At 41.4% G+C, this 17,074-nt stretch overlaps 1 protein-coding gene and 1 pseudogene across 1 annotated transcript; one reads left to right on the forward strand and one right to left on the reverse strand.

Moving 5' to 3' along the window:
• Positions 1-4,427: 4,427 nt before the first annotated feature.
• LOC102904605 (NADH dehydrogenase [ubiquinone] flavoprotein 3, mitochondrial-like) lies at positions 4,428-4,782 on the reverse strand (annotated as a pseudogene).
• A 257-nt stretch (positions 4,783-5,039) lies between these two features.
• On the forward strand, positions 5,040-14,373 carry Taf9b (TATA-box binding protein associated factor 9b). The gene is made up of 8 exons (XM_015986249.3): positions 5,040-5,133; positions 6,782-6,904; positions 7,495-7,576; positions 8,083-8,219; positions 8,298-8,432; positions 9,516-9,585; positions 11,354-11,467; positions 12,518-14,373. The coding sequence occupies exons 1-8, from the start codon at positions 5,050-5,052 to the stop codon at positions 12,679-12,681; spliced, it is 909 nt and encodes a 302-aa protein (XP_015841735.3). The 5' UTR covers positions 5,040-5,049; the 3' UTR covers positions 12,682-14,373.
• The last annotated feature ends 2,701 nt before the right edge of the window (positions 14,374-17,074 follow it).

Raw genomic sequence — 17,074 nt, forward strand, 5'->3', positions numbered from 1 at the left:
AAAGGAGTGAGCTGTGTTTGAAAATCAGCTAGCTTCAGAGCAGGCACGAGAACACACAGTCATCAGAAAAAGCGCCAAAGTGAAGCAGTGCTCTCATTTCTTCATAGAAATCTCTCTAAACCTGTGTTTTTCCTTTCCACAATGTCAGTTGCCTGTTGTCAACCATGGTCCAAACTTATTAAATGAAAAATTCCAGAAATTAATAATTCAGGAATTATAAATAGCAAGCTGCTCTAGGTATTGTATTAAATTCTTGTGCCCTCCCATAGTGACTCATCCCTTTGTCTAGCACATCCCAACTATACATGGATTCACCAATGAGTCAGTAACTATTTCAGTTGTCACATGAACTGCTGCAGGGCATCGTGGGCCAATGACTGTTATTTTACTTATAAATGGCCCCAAGGCACAAGATTAGTAATTCTGGAAATTTGGATGTAACAAAGACAAACAAAAATTAAAAGTTTATCATACATATGTATAGAGGAAAACTCTCTCTCTCTCTCTCTCTCTCTCTCTCTCTCTCTCTCTCTCTCTCTCTCTCCTCCCTCCCTCCCTTCCCCCCCCCCTCTCTCTCTCTCTCTGTGTGTGTGTGTGTGTTCAATACCATCCCTAGTTCCAGGGATCTTATGTGAGTCTTGGAATATTTCCCCTGAAGATAAGGGGAGACCAATGCAGTGTATTTCTAACTTACCTGGAATCCATTCAGTCGCACAAATTCAAATTAGTTCTGTGCTATAAGACTTTTTTTTTTTTTTTTTTTTTTTTTTTTTGGTTTTTCGAGACAGGGTTTCTCTGTGTAGCTTTGCGCCTTTCCTGGGACTCACTTGGTAGTCCAGGCTGGCCTCGAACTCACAGAGATCCACCTGGCTCTGCCTCCCGAGTGCTGGGATTAAAGGCGTGCGCCACCACCGCCCGGCGAAGACTTTTTTTTTTTCCTTAAGAAAAACAGATTTGGTACTGGAGAGATAACTCAGCATTTACAATCATCTACAGTTCTTGCAGAGGATCTGAGTTCAGTTCCCAGCATACACATTAGGCTACTCACAACTATCTGTAATTCCAGCTCCAGAGGATCCTACACCCTCCTCTGGCCTCACACGCACCACCACCACCACCACCACACACACACACACACACACACACACACACACATAATTAAAATTAAAATCCTTTGGTTTTCTGAGACAGGGTTTCTCTGTGTAGCCTTAGCTGTCCTTAGCTGTCCTTGGCTATCCTGGAACTCTCTCTGTAGACCATGTTGGCCTCGAACTCACAGAGATCCACCTGCCTCTGCCTCCTGAGCACTGGGATTGAAGGCGTGTGCCACCACTGCCCAGCTAATAAAACTTTTTTTTAAAGACAGACTTTATGATAACATCCAATGCACTTTGAAGTGTTCAAAACTGATGGATTTTTTTATGGGCAGTCTATATACATAAACGCAAAGGGCCAGGTTAGCTGATAAAGACAAACCTCTAGCATCGAAAGAGGAGACTTTTTTAGACAACTAGGAACTAATTCCAAGTCTAAATCCTGTTGCTTCTAGCACATCAAATTTAAGTATTACAAATGCAAAGATGTATTTTGAATGGATCTCTATCTCACACTTTTATTATGTTTCTTTACGTGTGAGTGTGAGTGTGTGTGTGTGTGTGTGTGTGTGTGTGTGTGTGTGTGTGTTCTCACGTGTGGAGGCCAGAGGACAGCTTCCAGGAGTCAATTCACTCTTCCACCTTGTGTGTTCAGAGAACTGAACTCAGGTCACCAGGCTTAGCAGCAAGCACCCTTGGCCACTAAATCATCTTGCCAGCCTGATAGTTATCTTAATGTATTATACTAGAATAACATGAGAAAATCACTCTAGGGCTGGAGAGGTGGCTCAAAGGTTAAAAGTACTGGCTGCTCTTCCAGAGGGTCTGAGTTCATTTCCCAGCAACCACATGGTGGCTCACAACCATCTCTTTGTGATGAGAGTCTGGAGCCCTCTTCTGTCCCGCAGGCATACATGCAGGCAGAACACTATATACATCATAAATAAATAAATCTTTTAAAAAAAACAAAGAAAAGAAAATCACTCTAATAGCATCTTGATAAGATCTGGGCTGTATATAAAGGTGAATATTATATTTGTGTTCAGTTTTGTTACAGAATATTGTTTATGCTGTAAAGAGGTATCTTTACGGGGGGGCGGGGAGGGGGGCGCAGGGGTTGGGGATTTAGCTCAGTGATAAGAGTGCTTGCCTAGCAAGTGCAAGGCCCTAGGTTCGGTCTTCAGCTCTGGAAAAAAAGAAAAGAAAAACTAAACAGTTGGGGGCTAGAGAGATGGCTCAGAGGTTAAGAGCACTGACTGAGGTGTCCAGAGGTCCTGAGTTCAATTCCCAGCAACCACATGGTGGCTCACAGCCATCTGTAAAGAGAACTGGTGCCCTCTTCTGGCCTGCAGGCATACATGCTGTATACATAATAAATAAATAAATCTTTTTTTTAAAGAGGTATCTTCGCCAAGGAGTCTTCTGATTGATTGTTTTAATAAAGAGCTAAATGGTCAATAGGTAGGCAGGAAAAAGGTTAGGCAGGACTTCTAGAGACAGAGAGGACTCTGAGAAAAAAAAAAGGCAGAGTCACCAGCCAGACAAGGAGAGGAAACTGGAGGTGTAAGATGGAAGAGAGGTAACACCACATGGCAGAACCTAGACTTAAAAATAAGGGTTAATTAAGATATAGGAGCTAGTTGAGACAAGCCTAAGCTAAAGGCCAAGCTTTCATAATTAATAATAAATCTCTGGGTCATTATTTGTGGACTGGCAGTCCAAAGATAGTCCAACAAGAAAGTTTGCTACACAGCTTTTATCGATACACAATAGAAAAGAAGAAGCTCCCAAAAGCTGTATTGGAACAGAAACATTAAGAAAGATCTTTGGCTCAGCAGCTAAGAATGCTTACTGCTTTTGCAGAGGACCCAGGTTTGGTTCTCAGCACCCACATGGTGGCTCACACCCTTCTATAACCCCAGTTCCAGGAGATCTGACATCTCTTCTGACTTCCTTGGACTCAGGCATACACATATACAGGAAAATAAATATTTTTAAAATCTTATTAAACCACAAGAACAAAAGAAGCAGTTCATTTTCTTTTAAATATAGGTAAGTGTTATGTTGTAGAATATTGTTTTAAGGTGTGTTACTTTTGCTTATGTTGCATTTGTTTAACTCTGTGAAGCTGTTACTGTACCTATCTAAAACATCTGATAGTCTAATAAAGAGCTGAATGGCCAATAGCAAGGCAGGAGAGAGAAATAGGTGGGGCTGTCAGGCAGTAGGGACAAATAGAATCAGATCTAGGAGCAAGAGAAGGAGGTGGATATCAGGAGCAGCCACCCAGCTACACAACCAGCAATGGAGTAAGAAAGAAAGGTGTACATAAGTAGAGAAAGGTAAGATCCCAAAGGTAAAAGACAGGCAGGATAATTTAAAGTTAAGAAAAGTTAGCAAGAAACAAGCCAAGCTAAGGCTGATCATTTATAATTAAAAATAAGTCCCCGTGAGTGATTTATTTGGAAGCTGGGTGGCAGGCCCCTCAAAAGAGCAAAAACAAACAACAGTGATAGCTGTTTGTTATTTTGTTTATATTTTACTTTTTAAACTTAACGTGCATCTATTAAGAAGATACAATAGCATGACTCATAAATTTTAAGTATCCAAGGATTTAACTGTTGACAGAAGACAAAAGTGAAAAATAGTCTATATTTTTGGACATATTAGTCTAATTATCACTAGTTGTTGCTATTATTTAGTCTTATTGCTTTGTTTAGATAATACCAGTCATATAACAGAAAGCTAAATTAAAGAATTAAAGTGAACATTGATTTTCAACTAATAACACTGTGTGTAATTACTTCTCACATATTATCTTATGAATTTCCCTCCCAGTACAGTTGTATTCTGGGTTGTCTTCCTAAAGGCTAATCACCCTAATAATATAATAAAGTACATTGGTAAAAGACAATGGAAACGAGGTACTACTTGTATATTGCATAGACAAGTTTTTTTTTTGTTTTGTTTTTTTGTTTTTGTTTTGTTTTTTTTGGTTTTTGGTTTTTTTTTTTTTTTTTTTTTTTTGGTTTTTCGAGACAGGGTTTCTCTGTGTAGCTTTGTTCTTTTCCTGGAACTCACTTGGTAGACCAGGCTGGCCTCGAACTCACAGAGATCTGCCTGCCTCTGCCTCCCGAGTGCTGGGATTAAAGGCTTGCGCCACCACCGCCCGGCGCATAGACAAGTTTTTAAGTCAAAACCGTGGAATTCAGACAGTGCCTTTTCTTTTTTTAAATGTTATATGTTGTGTACAAACTACTCTTTTTTTTTTTTTTTTTTTTTTTTTGGTGACTCTGATATTTATTCTCGCAGGCAAGAATTCATGGGACTGGCATGGGGCTCCCATAAGCAGAGCTCAGTGCCGAGGTGACTCTCGTCCTGAAGAGGGCTGAGGCATTCTGAACTTGGAGAGGTCCAGGTTCAGGTCTAGGAAGGTGTCTGAGTTGTAGTCATGATGCTGTAGGTTCTTGTAGGTGGTGGTGTTAGGCGACTCAGGGGCCAGAGTGGGCTCTGTGGGTGCACTTGGATTCTTGGGATTTGGTTGTATTCCCCCTTCACTCTTCCCTGACTCTGTAGAGAGGGGCACCGTAGATGGCAGTTCTCAGAACACCCTTGCCTCCAGGAAGACAGCCTTCAGTGCCTGGATTCCTCCTCCCCGAAGCAGGAGAGCCATGGTACAGAAGCTGCTCCCTGAGGTCGCACCTCGGTATGTCAAACTACTCATTTATTAGTTTCTACTTATTTTGAAATGATAATCATTTTGCACACTGGTCAGCTGTTCTAAGAGTAGGGGAAAGATGCTATGGAATGAAGGTTCCCACTGGAAAATCACACAGTCATTCCCACGGGAAATAACATGTTGCTAAGTGGGTTCATTCCCACTGAAAATAACGTGTTGCTAAGGTGGGGAGTCATTCCCACCGGAAATAACGTATTGCTGGGGGGCATTGTTAGCATGCTCAGGGCTAGCACGTCAAAGTTCAAAATGGCTATCTGTAGGTCGGTTGATGCTGATGAGATCGTTGAGGTGCCCGATGAGGTAAACTGCTCTACCCAAACTGAAAGGTTTTCTAAGCTCCTAAAGTTTAATGTGGGGCGGGGGAGCTATTGTATTTGTTATAACTAGGAGATCTGTTCAGTTGTAAGGAAGTGAAGGAGCCTCATTTGGGAGGCCTAATTCAAGCTTAATAAGCAGTTAATATAAAGATGTTACCATCACAGCTCTGGAACTAAATACCAAGACACAATGAGATGTGATGTGATTTTGTGAGGTAACCCCGATAAGACTTGTTCCTAATTAATAGGCTAAGGGAAAGAGACGTTACCGCAGACCATGTCTGATCTAGTTGACATGGCAACCGTTTCAAAGGCAGGAGATAGAATAGTCGACACATTTAGGAACAGGATTCTCTGACACCTTTTAAGCCAGAGCCTGTTAACTGATGTCTTTTTAATTTGGAGGGGGCGGGAGGAGATCGGGAGAGTTGGTGCCATAGCATGAACGTCATGGCGCTCAATCCCAGGGGCATTTTGTAGAGGAGGAGGGGTCGTCAAACTGTCCTGTGGGAAGAGCTATGCCCTCTCTTTGCTGGTCCCTATGCCTAACATATTCTAAAAAAAATGGGACTGGGCAATCTGGGAGGCAAGAAAGGGCCCAGTTTGGACCTTAGTGGAGTGAACTGTTCAGACCGTGAGAGGGACAGAGGGAAGAAGGTATTTCTGTAGGCTTGTCTATTTCAGTGGTTCTCAACCTTCCTAAGGCTGCGACCCTTTAATATAATTCCTCATGTTGTGGTCATCGTTAAGCTTATTAAATATTATTAAATTTTAATTTTATATTATATATTACATACAATTATTTATATTTATATATATTTACATATTAAATATAATGTATAAATATATGAAATATTAAAATTATTAAATCTCCATAAAATTATTTTATTGCTATTCATAACTGTAATTTTATTACTGGTATAATCGTAATGTAAATATCTGATTGCAGTCCCCAAGGGGTCTCGACCCCCGGCTTGAGAACCACTCGTCTATTGGGTAGCTTTCTCAGACTTAGAAAAGAAAAAGAATTCAAAATGCTCATTTAAATTTGAATTTCAGACGAGCGGTGGTGGCGCAGGCCTTTAATCCCAGCACTCATGAGGCAGAGCCAGGTGGATCTCTGTGAGTTCGAGGCCAGCCTGGGCTAGAGAGCGAGATCTAGGACAGCCACCAAAACTACACAGAGAAACCCTGTCTCGAAACCCCTCCCCCAAAAAATTAAATTTCAACTAAGCAGCAAATAATTTTGTAGTATCAATATGGCCCGTGTAAATGTGGCAATACACTTACAAGCATGAATTCATTGTTAATGTGATACTCAAATGTAAGGGGCCAGGGCCGTGTTCCCCCCTGAGAGAGGTGGAGGAAGGGCCTCTGCGCGAATTCCAGGAAATTCCGAGGAGGGCCGGTGGTCGTCAAGGGGAGTGAGGATGGTCCAAGCAGAGCTGGAGGTGGGTGGCGCACAGTCGCCCAGCGTTGCTAGGGCGACTTGTCCGCATCTCTCCATCTCGGAGCCTGTGGCCGCCGCCGCGCGCCGGGTAGCCGCCCCCACACAGGTGGGGGCTAGGCGCTGGGAAGCCGCCCAGGCCGGCGGCGAGCCCAACTCGAGGCCGGCCTTCCATCCCCCACAGGGGTGGAGCCTGGGCGAGGAGGAATCAGCAGCCGGCAGCTCCCTCGCCTTGATTGTAGAGTCGCAGGAGAAAATGGAGCCTAGCAAGATGGCGCCTCTCAAGAACGCTCCTAGAGATGCCTTGGTAAGCGCGAGGGGAGCGAGGCCAGGCGCACTCGGGGGCCGCCGGGTGTGACCCGCCCGACTGAGCGCCTGGCGGGGAGGCAGGGGGGCTCGCGGGCCATTTGCAGCTGGGCGACAGAGCTGGGAAAGGGCAATGGGGTTCCCCTGCCCCCTGGGGCGCCGTCCGCCCTCCGGGGAGCCCTTCCAGAGGGGCGCGGGCTGCCTGGGGGCTTTTGTCTCGCTAGCCCCGGGCCGCCCCCCGTCCCCAAGTCTGCAGCCTCCTCCCTTCACCTAGTCTATGAGCCCTGACTGCGACACAGGTTCTGATGCTAGCTTCCCTCACTGTCACATCCGAAAATGACAGCCAGCTGGACCCACCCCTGCCTCTGCCTGGGAAGCCAGTCCAGGCCTTTCTTGTGTCTTTACTCCCAGCCTTGCTAAAAGTTTTCAGCAAGAGCACAGGACTGATTTTGTGTGATCACAGACACTCACGGGAGGAAGCACAAGGAGGAGCGGTTTGGGACTTTGTAGCAAAAATATGCCTTGAGTTCAGCCTTGATTTCCTTTATCTACATTGTGCATCTGACTTTTTGTTTTTATTTGAATCCACAGGTGATGGCACAGATCCTGAAGGATATGGGAATCACCGATTATGAGCCAAGGGTTATAAATCAAATGTTGGAATTTGCTTTCCGTAAGTTTAAAAAAAAAAAAAAAACACAAAAACTTGACCTTGTGAATTAGAAAAGATCATTTTTTGTAACACTTTAAACCAAATTATGTTATCAATCTAGAAATGAGTAAAGCACTAAGAAGGAGCTCAAGTCAAGGGACAGTAGTATTTATATGTAGCATGTCTGTTTAAATAAAGTATCATGTGAATAGGACAATTAGTTATTAAAGCCAAAAGTCACAAACGTTCCAGAAATTAGTGGAACCTTTTAAAACAAGGAGCCATAAATATAAATACTAAGATGCCTTCAGGTCAGGGTTGGCACACACTGTAATCTAGCCCTTGAGAAGGGGAGGCAAGAGGATCAGGAAGGAGTTCAAGGTATCCCTTGGCTACCTAGTGATGTCAGTGTGGGCTAGTTAAGATCCTGCCATATATTATTAATATTTTTTATTATTGATATTAATAAATTATTAATATATATTAATGTCTTCATTTATGTAATAAAAATTATTTTGCTCTTAAAGGATATGTGACTACTATTCTGGATGACGCAAAAATTTATTCAAGTCATGCTAAGAAACCTACTGTTGATGCAGATGATGTGAGACTGGCAATCCAGTGTCGGGCTGACCAGTCTTTTACCTCGCCTCCCCCAAGAGATGTGAGCAAACATTTATTTGCAGTTCTTTTCACTTAGACTTTAAAAATTATATTTCTAATGAGGATTTTTCTCTTTTAGTTTTTACTAGATATTGCACGGCAGAAAAATCAAACCCCTTTGCCACTGATTAAGCCATATGCAGGACCTAGACTGCCGCCTGATAGATACTGCCTAACAGCTCCCAACTACAGACTGAAGTCCTTAATTAAAAAGGTAAGAATTTCTGGCTCCTGCCTGTAATCCCAGCAGGAGGGATGCAGAGGCAGAAAGATCAGGAGTTCAACACCATCCTTATCTCTTCAGGGCCATCCTGAGCTACATGAATTGCTTATCTCAAAAAAAGGGAAGAAGTTTCAGTTCATTTGTTTTTTATTTTTTATTTTTTTTATTTTTTTATTTTTTTTATTTTTTTTTGGTTTTTCGAGACAGGGCTCCTCTGTGTAGATTTGCGCCTCTCCTGGGACTCACTTGGTAGTCCAGGCTGGCCTCGAACTCACAGAGATCCACCTGGCTCTGCCTCCCGAGTGCTGGGATTAAAGGCGTGCGCCACCACCGCCCGGCTCATTTGTTTTTTAAAAGGTGGAAGTAATAGGTACACTTATAAAAAGCAAAATTCCTGTAGATAGCACAGTGAAGGTTAAAATAGTTCTTAGAATGTTTTTTAATTTTCAGAGCTAGAAGAAACTTAATTATTTCATCTAACCCAGTGAGAATCTTTCTCATTATACAACTGAACCTGAACTCCCGGAGACAGTGGCTAGGACTGATTCCCAGATCTCATAGCTCACAATCTTTCTACTTTGCCATAGCTTTCTCTGTGTGAGATCCAATAATGAATGAATGATATGCCATCAGTAATTAGACCTTTTTCAGACATAGGACCTAAGGCTCTCTCAGCACTGAAAAAGGAACTCTCCATATTGGGCTGCCTTTGTTTTCTGAAATTCTGCTCTAAGACAGTTTTAATTTAGGCACAGTTAAGACACTGACTAGTTAAAATCCAATATTATAATACAAGGAAGTTAGTATTTGTCACCATTCACAAGACTCTACCTTAAATATTCTACAGAATTAGATAGGGTCATAATTATGTATTATGCAAAACTCCAAATATTGGATTTAATACACAGAAGAGTTCAGTCCTCAGTAGCACGACAAAAAGAAAACCACAATAAAAACATATTTTTACATTGGATCATCCACTAACAAGTCACATCAACAGTTACAGTTTCACTCTTCATCAAATTGAGGTGTCAAATCTTAACATTAACACTAACTTGTGTTTGAATCCCCTAGGGACCTAACCAAGGAAGACTAGTTCCTAGATTAAGTGCTGTTAGTAGCAGACCTACTACTCCTACTGCAGGTAAGTAAGAGGGAAATGGCCTTTCTGAACAGTAAAAACAGTGTCTCAGCCTCTGCTTTGGAACCATAACCCAAGTCAAAATGGGAGTCAAAAAACTCCAGTATGTTCCCATTGATAATTTTACTCATCAATGACAAAAACCACAGACTGACTGATCCCAAATGACACTGGCCCAACTCTTGTTGGTATAAACTGTGATGCCAGAGACACTTTACTGTTTCTCCACCTTCTATGCTTCAAGTCACCAAACACACCCTTGCCAGCTACCTACTTAATCAGAACTTGCCAGGTGGCAGTGGCGCACACCTTTAATCCCAGCACTCGGGAGGCAGAGGCAGGCGGATCTCTGTGAGTTCAAGGCCAGCCTGGTCTACAGAGTGAGCTCCAGGACAGGTACCAAAGGTACACAGAGAAACCCTGTCTCAAAAAAACAAAAGCAATCAGAAATATCTCGATAAACTGGGTATAGGTTCAGAGAAGTTTAAAATCTACAGAAAACTCAAGGATCTTAAAAATAGGCTTTAATACTTACCTTTTAAAAACAGTACAAGGACCAGCCTGGGTGACATAAAGGAAATCATGCTAATTATCCTATATTGATCAGTGAGAGTCCTCAAGCTGTGTCCTATAATGTATTTGATAGCTCTCTATCATACTGTGTACATTTCTGACATACAATGTTCCAAGTCTATCTTATATTTCTTTGTCCAGGTTTTAGAATCAACCACTTCTCCAAAGAGCCTTACTTCTTTTTAATGAATGGTATTTAGGAACCAATATTTGTAATGATTTTTTTAAAAAAAAGTTTTCTGATTTTTTTCATGTTTTGCGGGGAAAAAATTCTTTTTCACTTGTATTAATTCCATGGCTCTTGCTGCTTTTGAGTCTTTTTTTTTTCTGCTTTTGAGTCTTACCTGTGTCATTATATGTCTAGTATACGAATGATTAATTTTTTTTAAACTGGGCCTTAATCTGTACCGGGATAGCCTTAAACTTGCTGTCCTTCAACCTTCTGAGTATTCAGATTACAATTGAGGAGCACTGCCCAGCTATCATTTGACCTTCGAGGTGTGAACCATCTCTCTGTATTGTCAGGATATACATTTACATGTCAGCATTTTAACACTTGTTAGCTGTGTAGCTCCAGAAACCCACACATAACCTCTGGTGAGCGGACACTTGCGTATAAAATCTGTGTAACTACTTACCTGCGTGTTCACATTAAGTGAATATCCAACTTTTGCTTTTTGAGTTTTTGAAAGTTATCTCACTATGTTGCCCAGGCTTGTGTGGAAGTCCTAAGCTCAGGTGCTCTGCCCATCTCTGCTTCCTGACTAGCTGGACTACAGGTGTGTGCCACTGCACACAGAAGAAGAGCAGGGTGTAGTCCTCAGTTACTGTAACAGGCAAGTGAGCCAACCTGTTACCAGTTGCTTCTTCACGTTCCTTAGAGTGTAGCACCTAGAATATAAATCTTAACCGAAACTTTCTATTAAAGGTGTAATCTTTAAAATTAAGCAAACTTACACTTTTCTTTTTCAGCATAGTAAACATACTTACTAAAGAAAAGTGAGGAAAATAAAACTCCCAAGAGTGAGAGGATTACGGAGGAAGAATCCCCATTGTAAATCTTTTTACTCTGCCCTCATTTCTCGCCTCCCATCAACCCTCTCTACTTTGAAGATGTATTCCTGTAAGCTATGGAGTATAGAATATAAATATGTAATAAATCATCTAACTGATATGATCTGTTCAATTGTAACTACAGCACCCCCACAAACAGTATCTGTCCCACCAAATAAAGTTCCAACTCCAGTGACAGTGACAAGCCAAAGATTTGCAATGCAGATTCCACCTTCTCAGTCCGCACCTGCCAAACCAGGTAACGTGATATGGAAGCGGGTCAGAATCCAGGAATAATTTCCAGTTATACAACAGTTTGTATTACTGTAGGAAGACTCTTGCTTTAGGATCACAACAGAAAGGTGGCAGGTAGAGCTGCAGGTTCTTCAGACAAGGTCTCTAGCATGAAGTGAAGCTTTACATATCCATAATATTTCAGGAGGAGGGTGGCATATTGAGTGTGCTCATCAAATTCTAAAATACTATAAACTAAGAGAAATTAGAGTTCACAGATCTCAGAGGTGTCTTCAGGGAAAAGCACTTCGAGTAAAAACTCAAGAAAAATGATACCGTTTAGTGAAGAGTGTGCATGATCCCATTGTAACTTTGAATGAAAATGTGCCTGTATTCCCATCATAGGTGGCAGCTGTAACTGGAGCAATGCAATATTTTATAGACTGCTGACATAGCAGTTTGCTTATGTGTATGTTTAGATGCATCCTTTGAAACATTATCTCCATACAAGAAACAACTTAAATAAAAGTTGGGCCAGCAAGATGGCTCTGTGGCCATCAAGTCACCAAGCCTGATGACCTAGGTTCAATCCCCAGGACCCACATGGTGTAAAGAGAGAACTTTCCCCAAAAGTTATCCTCCGACCTCCACATGTGTTCTGTGGTACACACAGACCTGCACACATACACACAAGTAACTAAAGGCAATTATTTTGAAAAATGCTCTATAAGAAGCATGTCTCCTGGCCTTACACATGAATCCAGTGCACTGAATGCTAATTACAAACTCAGGTAAAAATAAAACAAAATTTTGTTAACTTTACAATATATAGGTTTAGGAAGATTTATCCATACATAGATCCAAACATCCTTACGCCTGATAACATTCCTATTAGCAAATTTAAGACAAGAATGTTTAAAGATTGAAACCCACTCTTAGTAATTACCTGTATCTCTTCTATGGTTTAGTTGTGTGCTGTGCTGTTGAAGCTTGTATAAAAATTATATTCTGCTTTGTTGTCTACTTTGGGACCGTGAGTAATTGATTATCTGTGGGGCTTTTCTTCTGTTTATAGCTCCTGCAACGACGGCAGTCCAAAATGTTCTGATTAATCCTTCAATGATTGGGTCCAAAAATATTCTCATTACCACCAATATGGTTTCCTCACAGAACACAGCCAGTGACTCAAACCCACTGAAGAGGAAGCATGACGATGACGATGATGATGATACTATGTAAGGAATAAAGTCTGTTCTCCATCCATTAAAAGTTGAGTGCGTTTGGGCCCACATGGTGGACCAGACAGCCTAGGTCTTCATACATTTTATCTTAGAAATAAATATAGTGACAATATTTTTCACACTAGTGATACCTGGTAGGTTTTGTTAACTGTACAAATGTTTTCTGAGTAGGCTTCAGGTATACAAGTACTTGTTTCTAGACAGCTTCATTAATGTTGAGTCTCGCCATGGCAATTCTATTTTTAGAAGCAGTTTTGCGCCATGAGTCTCTGACAGCAGCACTTGGATTTCAGTTCCTGGTCTCCTTTACATGACTTTCTTTTGTTAGGTGAACGATTCACATTATCACCTCTTTGACTGACCAAATCTCTGAAATTAGTAAACTTTTTATTTGAAACAGTGGGTTTAGAAGGGTGCTAAATCCACTTTGAATGTATTTGGGTTTCGGTCTTTGCTAACGGCCCACCTCAGCTCCCTATCTAGATCCCATCCGTTTCCTGTCCCCACCGCTCACCGCCTTAAGTCACTTGCCATGGCACTTCCATGTAAAAGGCTGGAACTGGAATTTGTCAGACGCCCTGTATGCCTGACATTCTGTAGTTCACTTGAACCTGAGTGTCTGCATTTGCAACTTGTCACTCCACTAACAGGGCAGCTGGGTCTCAGCCCTTGCCTTCCATGCCTCTTAAGCTTTACTCAGTGACAGGCAGTTACATTTCCCAGGTAACTTCACCATCTTTCACGTTTATAATTTAACAGACATAACACGAAACCTGCCTTGGTAATTTACACTGGACCCAGACAAAAATCACTGAAGAGCAAGTGTTTTTGTTTGTTTTCTTCCCACCTGCATAGACACCTTGGTCACTACTGCTTGAAGCAGTCCACTGGTCTCATTCAGATCATCTTTCTAGCTTGCTGCTGAGGGTGTCAACGGGAGATGGGTAGATCTAGCCTGAGAGTAGTCTAATGATCCTCCTTCCCCATCAGGCCACCAGGAAAAACAGACTACTGTCACCTGACTCATTTACACATGCCCTACAGGAATTCTCCAACCATGTTTCTACACACTTTCTATCTTGTTTTTATACATACCTACAAGACTCATCGGGAAAGACTGCAGACGCTTTTTTGAGAGTATAAAAAGAACTGTTTGATTTGGTTGGAGTTAAGTTCCACATGGCCAACACTGGAAAAATGTAAGCAGAGCTTTCCAGAACCTTCACATTATTTAGATTTTATAGCCGTGGGTCATCAAATAAGTGCATAGGATGGTGTTTGACACAAGAAAAGTAGTACAGTAACAAGACAGAAATGTCTCATCACAGTTGGAATGTTCAGGAATGTTCGGGAAAGTTGATCTGGTCAATGTCATGAGAAATGTGCATTCTACAGCACGGATGACTACTTGAATGTTCTCAGGGAAGCAGATCGGGTGGCCTAGGTTCTAGTGCTAGTTTCATTTGCCAACCATGTGACCTTACTTTACCTCTGAGCCTTGTTCTCACTAGTAATAGGGAAAGAAATAACACCTACCCTGCCTACCTCACAGGGATGTTGTGAGGGTTTGGCTGGTGTGTGTCTGTGTGTGCGTGTCTGTGTGAGAAAGTTCAAGATTGTAAAAGCTATATAAGTAATTATTAATGTATTTGTTCCAAGGTTATTAATAAAAATCTAACTTTATCAGTGACTTCATTTGTGACTGAATGGATTCAAGGAAAGTGAATAAGGCATCAGTATAGCATCTCCTGACGTTGTATCAGGGGACCGCTTGCTTTTGCTAGGAATTGGCATGACTCACGGCAAAGAAATCAATAAAAAATCAAATATGGGTTTAAAATCTTACAAACTTAAGATGCTGTCTTTGGTGGAATTTGTATAGAGCTCTGTACTGAACTATAACTGGTCTTGGGAAGGGTCATTGGGGAGTGAAGGCAGAGGACAGGTAGGAAGGTGACTTCTCACTGTATACCCCTTTTGATTATATGTATGTAAATCTATGCCAGGGGAAACTGGATATTGAAAAAGCAGGAAACAATGAGCTAATAATTATATTTAAGCTGGGAGTGGTGATGCATAAATCCAGCACTCGGGAGGCTCTGGCTGGATCAGTTTGAAGCTATCCTGAACTATAGCATAATTCTTATAGCACAGCTCCCCAAAACCCAAAATTTGAATTCCTCATTTACAGCGTGAGGATTCTGTGGACATATTAGGGGACTGAAAGTGATTTTACTATTTAAAATCTGTGCCTTTTCAACATTTTATGGAGTTACACTATTCAAATTTACATGTACAGGAACAGTTTGTTCCTGGGTATCTCCTTTGACTAGGTTTTAAGTTCCTTCAGGACAAAAGTCCTATCTTCTGTTCCCTCCACTGTGTCCAAAGTACACAGTGGTACTGCAATAATTGGTTGCTTGCCAAGGCACCTTTTCTTTTAAACTGGAGTTTCTCTATTCATTCTCTGTATTAAATATATAAATAGGGGGCTGGAGAGGTGGCTTAGTAGTTAAGAGCACTGGGCTGATTCTCCAAAGGACCCTGGTTGGATTCCCAGCAACTACACAGCAACTCACAACAATCTGTAACTCCATCAACCTATTCTGGTCTCCACAGGCACTGCATACATGTTCACAGATGTACATGTATACAAAAGACCCATACACATAAAGTCCAAAAACTGAAGGAACTTCATAAATAGAAAACCCTGGAAATAGAAAAAACCCACACACATAAAGTCCAGAAATTGAAGGAACTTTGTAAATAGAAAACCCTCATAAAGTACTTAAAAGATACAATGAAAAATTGAAAGGGGGTGCTGTCAATTATAGTATTAAGAACTAAATGCATGGATATTTATTTATAGTTCTTTTAACTTCTATGTACTTGAAATAAAAGTAATGAAGAAAAGGTAGTGTGTGTGGCAAGGGGGATCATCAGCTAAAGTTCTAGTCCAACAACAGAAATGTTCACTTGCTACATCTCTGATCCTCACCTACAAAGACTGGACTAAAATTCCTGCTGCTCAAACCAGGTCTGTCTAATACTGTATTTAGGAATACGGAAACAAATATGGAGAAGCATATAAACTAGAATGCCAAAGAATTTAGGACCTAACTAGAGCTTTCACAATCTCTGCTGAAGCAACTGCCAAGTTAGACTTGACAGTGGCAATGAAACAATGCCTTCAACTCTGATAAAAATGATGTTGGGGGCTGGAGAGATGGCTTAGAGGTTAAGAGCACTGACTGCTCTTCCAGAGGTCCTGAGTTCAATTCCCAGCAAGCACATGGTGACTCACAACCATCTGGTGCCCTCTTCTGGCCTGCAGTTATATATGCTGTATACATAATAAATAAATCTTTAAAAAATGAAATTCAGGCTCTAACTATATACACCATCATGTCTACATAACCAAGGGTAATAAGTAGACAAACACCAGTATCTATATTAAACACAGACTTTGTAATTTCTTTGGTATTTAAGAGATGATCTAATGTTAGGTACTTTAAGCATGAGAGGTTGTACACAGGTTTTAAGGAAATACTACGTTTTATAAGAAAGAATGAGCATCAGCAGTTTGGTATTGGAGATACCTAGACCCAATTCCCCATAGATACAAAAGCATGGCCAGATAACAGCTATTTCAGACCAATGCTCAGCCCTTCCTCCTTGGCAGTCCTTCTCAGGAAGTAATTAAGTCCAGATTTCATACAAAGTAAATTAGCCAGGCATGGTGATTGTTTTCCTACCATCAGCACTCCAGGGGCAAAGGCAGAAGGATCACTGCAAGTTCAAGGCTGGCCTGAGCTAGATAGCAAATTCCAGGCCAGCCAGGTCTACACAATTAACTCTCAAAAAACAAGTAAACTGAGACACAATTAAGTCAAGAGTAAACTGAGATACACTTAACTCTCAAAAAAAAAATAACTGAGAAAGAGGGGGAAATGGGTTTCCAAGGTGACAAGAACCCTCCCCAGAGGGACACAGGAACGCCCTGAGCAACAAGTATACACCAAACCTAGGGCAGCCAGTGAAACTGGAGCAGAGAGGCACTAAGGATTCCAGAACAGATTTCTAAACTCAAAAAAAATCTGACATGTTTGAATATAGTTAATGTTCATACTTTTAATGGATGTTGGAATGAATCAGTCCTGTAAAAAATGAGAAAATTGCCGGGCGGTGGTGGCGCACGCCTTTAATCCCAGCACTTGGGAGGCAGAGCCAGGCGGATCTCTGCGAGTTCAAGGCCAGCCTGGGCTCGAGTGAGTTCCAGGAAAGGAGCAAAGCTGTACAGAGAAACCCTGTCTCAAAAAACCAAAAAAAAAAAAAAAAAAAAAAAAAAGAGAAAATCATTTTATTTTTCTGTTTTGAGATACGATCTCACT

Source organism: Peromyscus maniculatus, chromosome X (assembly GCF_049852395.1).
Source record: "Peromyscus maniculatus bairdii isolate BWxNUB_F1_BW_parent chromosome X, HU_Pman_BW_mat_3.1, whole genome shotgun sequence".
Lineage (NCBI taxonomy): Eukaryota > Metazoa > Chordata > Mammalia > Rodentia > Cricetidae > Peromyscus > Peromyscus maniculatus.